Source organism: Muscardinus avellanarius (genome assembly GCF_963383645.1).
Source record: "Muscardinus avellanarius genome assembly, chromosome: 6".
Taxonomy (NCBI): Eukaryota; Metazoa; Chordata; class Mammalia; order Rodentia; family Gliridae; genus Muscardinus; species Muscardinus avellanarius.
Genome location: NC_137791.1, coordinates 33,907,834 through 33,920,846, shown reverse-complemented (window position 1 = coordinate 33,920,846; position 13,013 = coordinate 33,907,834). Strand labels below are relative to the sequence as shown.

The following is a 13,013-nucleotide window of genomic DNA, read 5'->3' as shown; positions in this document are numbered from 1 at the left end:
TGGCACAGAAAGGAGGTAATGTATTATTTTAACTATCTCATATTCCTGGAGAAACATTAAGCCACATCAAAACACATAAGATCCACGGCCATCTACTTAAGATATAAAATTCTTTCGCCAGGCATGGTGGTGCATTCTTGTAATCCCCACACTTGGGAGGTGGAGACAGGAGGTTCGCAAAGGTTCATAGTCGGCCTCGCTGGCTTAAGAGACCCTGTTTCCAAATAAAAAATATAAAATAGGTCTGGGAGTGTAGCCCGGAGGTAAAAACATATATATATATATATAGTATGTGTGTATACATATATATATACATATATGTGTGTATACATATATATACATATATGTGTGTATACATATATATATGTATACACACACACACACACATATATATATATATTTTTTTTTCCCAAGGAATCTCTGCTCTGAGTTAGCAATTCTTCTCATGACACAGGCTGGACAATTCCTTACTTCGTTGTCATCTCTATAATGCCTTTAAAAATATGTTACTTGTCAGCCAGGCGTGGTGGCACACTTGTAATTCCCATGCTTGGGAGGCAGAGACAGGAGGATCACAGGTTTGAAGCCAGCCGTGCTGGCTTAAAAGACCCTGTTTCAAAAAAAAAAAAAAAAAAGTATAAAATAGTTCTGGGAGTATAGCCTGGGGGTAAAGGGCTTCCAGGAACCCCAGTACCCCCCCACACACACACATGTTGCTTGTAATTAATCCAGAGTTGCTTATATGTCTGTTTTCTGTAGTTTTAAACTTTATTTTATGGGTAATATACTCTGAATTATCTAGTCTGTTGCCACCAAAAAAAATAAAATTCTAGATGTAGATATTTAAAGTAACATAATCCTGGCTATATGTTCTGCTGTTATTTAAATACAAATCAAAGTTACTAAAGCCATTTCCTTTAACTGGCAGGTTATTCACAAATATTCATAATTTTATTCTTTTTACATTACATTAAAATGGCATATTTTATTCAACTTCCAATCACTATGTCTAACTATTTGCTTTTAGAATAAATTCTTCACAGTTACCAGTCATGGTTTAAGCTATACTAAACCAGGTTTTTATTTATTTTTTTTTATTTTTTTCTTTTTTTGCGGGTCTGGGGATGGAACCCAGGGGCATTCAACCTCCACACTATATCCCCTGCCCTATTTTTTATTCTTCATTTTGAAACAGGGTCTCACTGAGTTGCAGAGGGCCTCACTAAGTAGCTAAGGCTGTCCGCAAACCGCGATCCTCTGGTCTCAGTCTCCCTGGGCCTCTGCAACTCAGTGAGACCCTGTTTCAAAATACCAGGTTTTTAGGTTTCAGGTTCTCCTAGAGAAAAGTTTCAATTTTTATTTTTTGGAAACAAATTCTTTATATTCTCCTGGGTAAAACAGTGAAGATAATAGAATATAGAAAAGATTCCACAGCAAGAAAGTATTTTACTTGATCTTCAACTTTCCTAAGTATTCACAAGTAGAAGTTTAGATTAAAAATGGTTTAATAGTTTTTTATAAATTTATTTAATTATGCATCTTCTTAAAATTATGCTTTAGAAAGATGTACAATATAATGTACATTATAAATGCCTCTGAATTTAAGATGATCATATTATCCAATTAGCACTATAATGTGTAACCACAAAAAGAACTAATAATTCAAATGGCCTGAGACTTAATAGCAAATAAAGGAATTTAATGAAGAGGTTCCAGTGTGACTTAGTAGCAGTTGCATTCCTAAAAGTCAGAACAGCATTGCTGGTGGCACACACTTGTAATCCCCACACTTGGGAGGCAGATACAGGAGGATCGTGCAGGTTCGAAGCCAGCCGTGCTGGCTTAAAAGACCCTGATTCCAAAAATAAAGAAAATAGGTCTGGGAGTGTAGCCCAGAGGTAGAAGGGCTTCCAGGAACCCCAGTACCACCAAAAACTAACTAAAAATCAGAACAGCCAATGTTAACATGCTGCTTTTAGAACCAGTGGTTCTATTCTGTCTTAGATGATTTAATAAAGAACAGGAAACTGTAATTTAGAAATGTAGATAGAAAATGATTAATGATTCATCTGGGTGTGGTGGCATACACTTGTAATCCCATTACTTGGGCTGCTTAGACAGGATCACAGGATCGAAGCCTTCCTTGATAACTTAGTGACGCCCTTGGCAACTTAGACCCTGTTTCCAAATGAGAAATAAAATCAGACTGAGGATTTAGCTCAGAGGTCGAATGAATCTGGGTTTAATCCCTCTACCACAAAAAATTATTATTGATTCATATATATTATTCTATATTATGTTATTAATTTCATAGTGTTCTCTCTGTAGGTTCTTAATTTTTTTCTCCTTTTTTTGCAGTACTCGGGATGGAACCCAGGGGCATTCTAACTCTGAGCTACATCTCTAGCCCTATTTTTTCTTGTTCTTTATTTTGAAACAGGGTCTCACTAAGTTACAGAGGGCCTCACTAAGTAGATGGGCTGGCCATGAACTTGTGATCCTACTATCTCAGCCTCCCAAGTACTGGGATTACAAACATATGCCACCACACCCAGTTTAAATTTTTTTGTGTGTATGTGGTACTGGGGATGAAACCCACAGGCATTCTACCTCTAAGCTACACCCTCACCCCATTTTTTATTCTTTATTTTGAAACAGGATCTCATTGAGTTGCAAAGGGCCCTACTAAGTAGTAGCTGAGACTGTCCGCAAAAGGCAATCCTCCTGTCTCAGTCTCACAAATGCTGGGATTAAAAGCGTGCACCACCACAGCCAGCTCAGTTTAAATATTGTTAAATTTCAAACGTTTTTCATTCCCCTAATTGATAAAATATGTTTTATTTAATTATTATATACATTTATATGTACATGTGTGTATAATTGTATATATATACATATATATGGTTATAAATATATACATATGACAGAATGCATATTAAAGAAAAGCAGACTGAAAAATTCTTTGCTACTACTCTTAGAATATTGAGATAAAATGTAGGAATAAGTGTCTTTAATGGTAATTATACTTTCCATACAAAGGATTCAAAAAAGTTCTTGTTGCCCATTTTTATCTCATTACTCATATACTAATTTTGTTGATCTCTTGACCAAGAGAACAAATTTGACTAAGTCTCTTTGTGGTCAGAATTTTTTTCAGTTTCAAGAGTGTCTTTTTTTCTCTTCTTTTGGCAACATGAAGCAAAGATCACTTACATGTGTTTTAGATTTGTAGATTAGAAACCAGACATGATGGCACACATTGGTAATCCCAGCATTTGGAAGGCTAAGACAGGAGGATCATGATGACAGACTCAGCTACTGAGTGAGGCCCTTTGCAACTCAGTGAGACCCTGTTTGAAAATAAAGAATAAAATACAGGGCTGGGGGGTATAGCTCGGAGGTAGAATGCCCCTAGGTTTCCTTTCCAGTAACACACACACACAATTGTAGACTAGAAGCTGATAACAGAATTGGAGTGTCAATTTTTTTCTGCTTATTTTCATCACATAATGATGTGTCATTAGTGTAAAATCACACAGATCACTTAATATTAGCACTTAACATGTACTTGTGGAGATTATGGATTTTATGTTTATAAAATGCAAAAATATGCCATTTTTAGCATTGTGATTTGTTATGGTGCCCAAAGCAAAGAACTGATTATTGAGTAACTATTGTATAACATATTAATTTCATTCATACCTGTCTTTCTCCTTAAGAACAAATGAATTAAAATAATAAGAAAAAATAAAGGCAAAAATCCGAAAGGGAAGCAAAAACTTTCTGGAGGATACTGCAAAGTTTTTATTTGATCATATTTACTTCAAATTTATATACCACTTTCTTCTCTCAACTTCTCATAAAACTATTATCATTTATAACAACAAATCCAAAAAAATTACTCTTTCATACTAAAATTTAAATTAGAATAGTCATTAGGAATTTTTTAACCTGGCTATGGTTAAGAAAAGTCAAAAGTATGAGTTGGTCATGGTAAAAATAGAGTCCGTGAATGTCAGCCAGAAACCAGAGGGCAATTTTCACTTAGTTGTAGACTTGGTAGACATTATCCCAGATAGAAATGACATGCTTATTAATTATACCAGGTGGTAAGGATTGTCTGAAAACAAAAAAGAAAGACCCAGATTCAGATTTTAAATAATATTTATATATATTAAACACATACACAAACACACTCACATACACACATATATATACATATATATATACGTATATACATATATATACATATATATATACGTATATATATGTATATATATGTAATATTTAACTTTAAAACTTAAGGATCAGATAGTGACAATTTTTTTTCAGTACTGATGAAGCCAGCTTGCAGTTTTACTTAATTGCTGTTTGGCTGGCAGAACTTAGTTTATTTATTTTTTTCTTGTTTCAGCTTCTTAACTAAATCTTATTTCTTTAGAGTCAATTTATGTTTCCCAACATATTGAATCATCGTATCCATTCAGTTCTGCCAGTGTTCTTAGAGACAGCCAACAATGAGCTCACCTCACCTACAATATAAATCTATCATTGAATAAACAACATCATTTTTATTTCAATGCCGATGACACACTACACGTCGATTTGGCAATTACATAATGTATCTCTCTTTTGGGTGCAATTTGCTTGGCTTATTATAACTCTACTTCTGATATTCATTTCATGTTTAATAGTTTTTTGCCTCATGAGAATGCTTGTCAATCAATTAAATTGAAATGTCATTCTGACCTTTCATTGGAAACAATTTTCTCTTTCTTCATTTCATTACAAGCTTTTTTTCTATTATTAAAATTAAAAGCCAAAATTAATAGTGTTTAGAAACTTTATGCCAGTTAATGTTACAAAAGTGTATGCTTATAAATATGTCGACACTGTCTTTACAGAAGTGATCCAGCTGAGTCTGCCTGAGGATCAGAAACTGAGCATTACTGCAGCAACTGTGGGACAAAGTGCTGTTCTAAGCTGTGCCATCCAGGGTGCCCTGAGACCCCCCATCATCTGGAAAAGAAACAATATTATTCTAAATAATTTAGACTTGGAAGACATCAATGTGAGTACACAAGAGATACTTTATAGTGTGCATGTTTCACATGATATACTCTAGGCTTTACCAAGTCTGGGGAACTTAATGAGTATTGGACATGAGATAGAAGTGTTGGTATATTGATATAACCATTCTACCTGCTGGGAGGTTCACTATAGACTATTTGTAGTTATTCAGATCACTAATTCATGTGGTAAGACTGAATGGCAATGTATTAGAGGAAAACATATTGGTGCAAAGTATTTATAAGAAGAGTGCATTATTTCAAATATATTCTTACCCTAGTAAGTCCACATCTAGAAAGTATTCCTATAATATACTCATGTGAATTCAAGAACACATGTATAAAATTGTTTGTCTTCACAGTGTTGCAATAATAAAAAGTTAGCATACTATCCATAAGAAACATGCAATGGTATGCATGAGTGTATGTGCATCTGAGCTATAGAATCTTTGAGAACAATAAAAATCAGAGAAGGGATTATGTATTCTTACATAAAATATAATATTGGCATGTGTTTATATAAACATAAATTCTATTTATATAATACTATATATTTATATATAAATTTATGGTATTATTTATAGACAATTTCTGAAGCCATATTAGGAAATGACTCACAGACATTCTAACAATGATAATAAGGTTATGAATGTCATGGGGACTTACTTCCAAGAGACATCTTTTTGTACTTTATACATTTTTATCATGGAAATATATTAATTTTAGCAAGGTAATAGCAAGATAATGTTTTAAAAAATAGTGACATGGTTTGCTCTATAACTAAATGTTATAGTACCTATTGCAAACATTTTAGAAAAGACAGAAATGTTTGTGTTTGGCATAGCATAGCTTTCACTGTAATAATTACTTGGTGAAGACTAATACTATGACTGGTTAATCTATGCTTCTGTGTTCACTGAGCTGGGAGGTGCAAACCAATTTATATAGTTACTTTTTTCATTGTTAAACAAGGGCTGGATACTTTCAGAGAGCAGGAAAATTTTAAGCAAAAAAAAAATTGTCTTCTACCATCCTTGGATAATTATCTCTAAAATAGTGGTTGTATGTCAAATGTTCATCAGAATTTCTATAACTGATCTCTATATAATTATAATAATCTCTATATAATTTTAATTTCTATAATTAATATCTACATAATGCCATTATGGTTGAACAACAGCTGTGAAAACTTAGAAGAGACAGACTTTTCAACAAATAGTTTTGGCAAAACTACTTATCTATATGTAGAAAAATGTCAATAAATCCCACCTTTTCATCCTGCATAAAAGTGAACTGAACATGAATCAAAGATCTACAAATTAGACCAGAGTCTTTGAAGCTTCTTGGGACACTAGTAAAAATTCCTCAATAAGTCTTCAAAGGCACAAGAAATGAAAATGAGGATTAATATGTGGGATTGAATTAAACTGAAGACCTTCTGTGCAGCAAAGGAAACTATCAAGAAACTCGAGAGAAATCCTACAAAATGCTTCCAGCTTCTCCTCAAACAGGACACTAATATCCAGTCTATACAGCTAATTCAAAACAATTACCAACAAAAATCCCAAAAACAAATAAAAAAATGGGCAAATGAATTAAATAGACACTTCACAAAAGAAAAAAATACAAATAACCAATAAATACATAAAAATATATTCAATGTCATTAGCAATCAGAGAAATGCTAATTAAAACTATTCTGAGGTTTTTTTTTTTTTTCTTTTGGTGGTACTGGGGGTGGACCCCAGAGGCTTTCTACCTCCGGGCTATACTCCCAGACCTTTTTTATATTTTATTTGGAAACAGGGTCTCACTAAATTGCTGAGAACCTCACTAAGTAACTGAGGCTGGCTTCGAACCTGTACGATCCTCCTGTCTCAGCCTCCCAAGCATGAGGATTTACAAGCATGCACCACCACACCCGGCTAATAAAAAAAAGAAAAAAATACAAATGACCAATAAATACATAAAAATATATTCAATGTCATTAGCAATCAGAGAAATGCTAATTAAAACTATTCTGAGATTTTATCTAACCCCAAGTAGATAATAGCAATCTTAATTTAAAAACAAATAATAATAAGTGCTGGCAAGGATGTGGAGAAGTAAGAACTCTGATACATTGTTGTTGTCATTGTAAATTAGTGCAGCCACTTTAGTATATATTGTGGAAGTCCTCAGTATAATGGGAATGAATATACTCTATGACTTAAGTATACTACTCCTGGACATCTACCTACAAGAACTGAAAACAAACCACCATAGTAATGCATGCATATTTATATTTATAGCAGCACAATTCAAATCTGTCATACTATGAAACTGGCATTGCTGTCCATCCACAGACGAATGAATTAGGAAATTCTGGTATATACACACAGTCGAATTCTACTCAGCCATAAAGAAAAATAAAATTATGTCATTTGCAGAGAAATTGATGGAACTGGAAAATATTATGCCAAGAGAGGTTAATCAGTGACAAAAAAGTGGAGGGTTGGGGGTTTCCCCTCATATGTGGAAGCTACAGAGAAATTGGGGCACAGGAAGAACTTCAAAGGAGGGGAAATCCTAGTGGGGTGAGGGAGGGCACTTAACAAAGGGAGGCAGGAGGGGTAAGGAAGACTCTAAGAGGTAACACACAAAGGACATGATGGATATACATAAATTTATCAGTGACATTCACAATGTCCTACACAGGGAGGAGAAAGGAAGGAGTAGACTGGGAGCTGGGAGAAGGCAAGTGCTGTATTTATTTATGCCTCTATCACCCTAAACTTTATTATGAAGAATGACTATAATGTACCAATTAAATAAAAGGTAGATAAAGATAAGGACAATTTTGCTTAAAATATTTACAATATTTCAATATCAATATCAATAAAGAGTTCTCTACTGAGGTGTACTCCTCAGAATCTCTCCTTAATAGGAAATTATCCCAAAAGTGAAATAACAGAAATCAACTCTAGGGCATTCTTCTGTTCACAAAGGGAACATCATCTTAGAAGATAAAAAAGGGTAAATATCATATTTCTATGGTATTTTGGTAATGTAGGTGGGGCAGTCTTTTACCTTATTAGTCTTGAAGTATTTTTTGTACCTTTGCATATTTTTGATCATTACTCAAATGATGCACCTTCACACTTATTTTTTGCAGCTTTATAAAGAACCTCGAAAACAAAAACTCAAAATACCATCTCAAATTCTTATTTCATGCATCTTCCTGTTTTTTAAAATACTTTAATTGGTACATTATAACTATACATATTGAGGTTCAGAGTGGGAACATACATAAACACAGCACTTTGTGTGTTTCCCTCCAATCCCACTGCAGTCCCTCACTTTCCCCATACATTTTACTGAGATTGGTACTCATAACTTTGTATAAGCACATAGCATTATTTTAGCTATTTCATTGAGTCTCATTCTCTCCCTTACCTTTCTTACCTAGACACTCCAGACCCCACCATCACTCCACTAGAATCTCCTTTATCTGGAGTCCCTTTTGTTTCACAATTTCTCTTTAGCACTCAAATATGTGATGAAACATGCCACCTTTCTATTATTAGTGTCCTAAAATTCATCAAAAGCAGAAAAGTTTTCCAGTTTTCAGATTTTATTATGATAAAGGTTTTGTAAATTTGCTTACATATGATATTTTTCTCAAAGTTTATACAGAGTAATGTTTAATTTTCTAATATATAAGAATCATTGTACCTTTCATGTCAAAGGGAGCAGTGACTTGTGTAATATTATACTGGGCTGTTTAGTATTTATATAGAATTCAAAATATATTTACCTATTCCATATTTACATTCTAATTGCAAACAATTAAAACATAAAAGATGTATTTTAAGTGTATATTCTCACTACTGGTGTGGTTAATAATTTTGTATTCTGAATCTAAAATGACTGATCATACCATTTAGACTTGCTTTCTAGTTATTCTGTTGATAAAAAAAATCAGAGCCAGATATGAAAATTTTGAAATGTATCATTTTATTTTATTTTATTAATTTATTTTTTAAATTGGTGCATTGTAGTCATATATCAATCACATTGGAGTACAAGACTTGAGAGGATATACAAGCACCCATCATCCAATTAGCCCTCCTCAAGCCCCCATCCCATTCCCTCCCCCTCCCTCCATCCCACACTTCTTTGGTGATTTACTTTGATACATTTTTTTATGTACCTCCTGCGTTTTAAAGAGGCTCTGTCCTCCAGTATTACATACCCTCTGATTGGTCACATTAGTTGCTTCACTATAGGGCCCAACCTCTTCCTGTTGCCCTTTTCCTCCTAGTTATTGCTGATTAAGAGAAGCGATTGATTTATATTTTCTGCGATATTTCTCTGTGCATGCTGCGTTGCAAGTACCGATCCCACTCTTGATGGTCCCAGTAGTGGCCTGGCTACTCAGTGGACTGATCCAGACCTCGCTGGCTCAAGCAGCAGCCTTGCCTCATAGGAGGCCCCAGTTCTGGTCTTGCTGGCCCCTGCACCGGTCTAACCCCTAAGCTGGCTTTGGTCCCGGCCTTGGAGGCCGCAGGAGTGAACTTGCCTCACGCCAGGCTCCGATGCTGGCCATTGGCCCCTGCACCGGTCTAACCCCTTGGCAGGAATCGAATCCCGGCCTCGGATGCCCCAGCACCGGCCTAGCCTCACATCAGGCTCCAATGCCGGCCTCGTTGGCCCCAGCACCGGCCTAACCCCTCGGCAGGTTCCGTTCCCGGGTTAGGAGGCCACAGCACTGGCCATGTCTCAGGGCAGGCTCCGATGCTGGCCTCGCCTCACGGCAGGCTCCGATGCCGGCCTTGCTGGCCCCAGCACCGGTCTAGCCCTTCGGCAGGTTGTTATCCTGGCCTCAGAAGCCCCAGTACTGGCCTTGCCTCACGGCAGGCTCCAATGCCAGCCTCGCTAGCCCCAGCACCGACCTAACCCCTCGACAGGCTCTTATCCTGACCTCAGAGGCCCCAGTACCGGCCTTGCCTCAAGGCAGGCTCCAATACCGGCCTCGGAGGCCTCAGCACCGGCCATGCCTCAAGGCAGGCTCCAATGCCGGCCTTGCTAGCCCCAGCATTGGCCTCACCCCTCGGCAGGCTCCAATCCCGGGCTCGGAGGCCCCAGTACCGGCCTTGCCTCATGTCAGGCTCTGGTGCCGGCCTCGCTGGCCCCAACACCGGCCTAACCCCTCAGCAGGCTCATATCCTGGCCTAGGAGGCCCCAGTATCGGCCTTGCCTCACGGCAGGCTTCGATGCCGGCCTCACTGGCCCCAGCACCGGCCTAACCCCTCGGCAGGCTCCGATCCCGGCCTCGGAGACCCCAGCACTGGTCATGCCTCACAGCAGGCTCCGATGCCAGCCTTGCTGGCCCCAGCACCGGCCTAACCCCTCAGCAGGCTCTTATCCTGGCCTCGAGGCCCCAGTACCGGCCTTGCCTCAAGGCAGGCTCCGATGCCGGCCTCACTGGCCCCAGCACCGGCCTAACCCCTCGGCAGGCTCTGATCCCGGCCTTGGAGGCCCCAGCACTGGTCATGCCTCAAGGCAGGCTCCAATGCCGGCCTCGCCGGCCCCAGCACCGGCCTAACCCCTCGGCAGGCTCTTATCCTGGCCTCGGAGGCCCCAGTACCGGCCTTGCCTCATGGCAGGCTCCGATGCCGGCCTCGCTGGCCCCAGCATCGGTCTAACCCCTCTGCAGTTTCCAATCCCGGCCACGGAGGCTTCAGTAGTGGCCTTGCCCCACAGCAAGCTCCGATGTCGGCCACTGGCCCCGGCACCCGCCTAACCCCTCAGCAGGTTCCGATCACTGTCTCTGTGGTTATTATTTCAAAGGTTCCAGGTGTAATGTATCAGATCTCTGCCTCCCCTGAATATTGGCCACTGGCATTGCCACTGCCTCCACCGTTTCAAATCCTTCTCAGGCTCTTTTTCCACTCTGAATGTTGTCCAGTGTTCCTAAGCATGCGTGATGGTAGCATTTGACATTTGGTGTAATTTCTCCAAAAAAATAAAGTTGGTAAGATCCGGTTTCTGCTTCTCCTGAATACAAGTCTCTACCACCATCGCGGAAAACTCTTTCAACACCGCATTTCTCCTTGGTCTCCGCTAAACTCTCTCCTTATATGTGATGTCTGAGATTCTTAACAATATAGAGAAATACCAGTCCTCTTTTACGGCGAATTTTTCCATAAGTTCCAGTGCATTTAGATAAGTTTTGTCTGCATCTCCAGTGTCCTGGCATCCATAACGGCTTTCTTATCTCCTCTCCGATATTTTTCTTTATCTTTTTCTGTTCTGGGCCCGGTTTCTCCAGGGGTCTGGCGTGCTACTCGCAGTTCGGCCCGGGGCCCAGAGTCCCGCGACCCGGGCCCCATCTGGCGTGCCCCGCGCACGACCCCTGCCCAGGAAATGTATCATTTTAAATAAAACTAAACTCTGATTCAAGGTGTGCAATCCTCACATATCACTAGGCTTAAAAAATAAAAGCAAGCAAACAAACAAATAAAATTCACCAGATTCTAATGTATAGTCATCAAAACCAGAACTATGATATAATGTATCAAAACACAATAAAATATTTTCATCATATGCCCAGATTTATTTTAAAATACTTTAACATTTGAGAAATCTATAGTTTATTTTTTATTTTTTTATTTTTTATGGTACTGGGGATTGAAACCAGGATCATTCTACCTCCTATCTATACCCCCAATTCAATTTTATTTTTATTTTGAAACAGGATCTTTCTCAGTTGATAAGTTTCCCTATTTAGTGACACTATCCTCAAAACTGTGATTCTCTTGCCGCAGCCTCCCAAGTACTGGGATTACAGGCTTGTATCACCATGCTCAGCTGTTTTATTTTATAAAAAGAGATATGCTAGAATATATCATAAAAATTACTTATTTGAAAAAATACTAACTTTTCCTGTTTATACTATTTATAATCTCTTTTATTTTCTCTTAACTAAAAGTATAGACATCTAATTTCATAATAGATCATATCACTCACATGTAATTTTAACACTGATTCATTTTTAATATAAGCCTGAGGCCACTGTCACTCCCAAAATCCATGTGGAATTAGAGAATATTTATAATTCCATATTTTTCAAGCCACATAAAACAGGAATGATGGCATGGCTAAGTAACTTAAATTTCTACCCAAACATACAATATATAACATACATTAATTTTCCACTTAAATAATATGTTATGGATTTTACAAACTAATTGTTTCATGAATAAATGAAACATTTAAATCAATGTTTTTTACACATTAATATTTATGATGATATATTTTGTTCTACTAGGGCATTTCATATTACTTTTCAAAAAGTATTAAAATCAATAATTAAAAATATATTTCTAAACTTATTTATATAATTTTTGAACTTTTTACAAATAGCAATCTTAAAACTGATACATTAAAGATATTTACATAGTTTGTTGAGTTTCTAATAATTTAAAAATTCAATTCCAACAATATGGAAATTAAATTATTTAACTTTTATGAAAAATGCTATGTAGAAACATGACTTCAATATTTAATTTCATTTCTTGAAAGAATCTTAACATTCTTAAAGTGATGAAAAATGTGTTTCAAACTTCTTCATTATCTTTTTGAACACATGGCTAAAATTACAGGTACTATGTTTAAAATAAGAAATGCCGAAATTTTAGAATTATATTAGAAATAGCTCTTCTATAATTCAGTCTTTTCTTTGAATATGCAGTGTTTCAAGAAATATATTTATTTCCATCTGTACATTTGCATTATTTTCATTCTGTATAGACATGGCCATAAAACTGAGTCCTACTAGGTTTTCCCTTCAAATATAATTTCTTGTCAAGTCATGTGAATTGAACCTTTTCTCATTTCATTTACATTGTAGCTACATTAATTTATGACCTATCATTTTTTTGCCTTTACACTTTATTATTTT

At 37.0% G+C, this 13,013-nt stretch overlaps 1 protein-coding gene across 3 annotated transcripts in view; it reads left to right on the top strand.

Annotated features, from left to right (window-relative positions):
• The window catches only part of FSTL5 (follistatin like 5), a gene marked incomplete at both ends in the record, with an annotated part of 758,080 nt that overhangs the window by 489,517 nt on the left and 255,550 nt on the right, over nt 1-13,013 (top strand). For all 3 annotated transcript variants that reach the window (XM_080697087.1, XM_080697086.1, XM_080697085.1), the window contains one exon: nt 4,905-5,071. In XM_080697087.1, the coding sequence (XP_080553213.1) occupies nt 4,905-5,071 (167 nt within the window). The remainder of the gene's footprint in view (nt 1-4,904; nt 5,072-13,013) is intronic.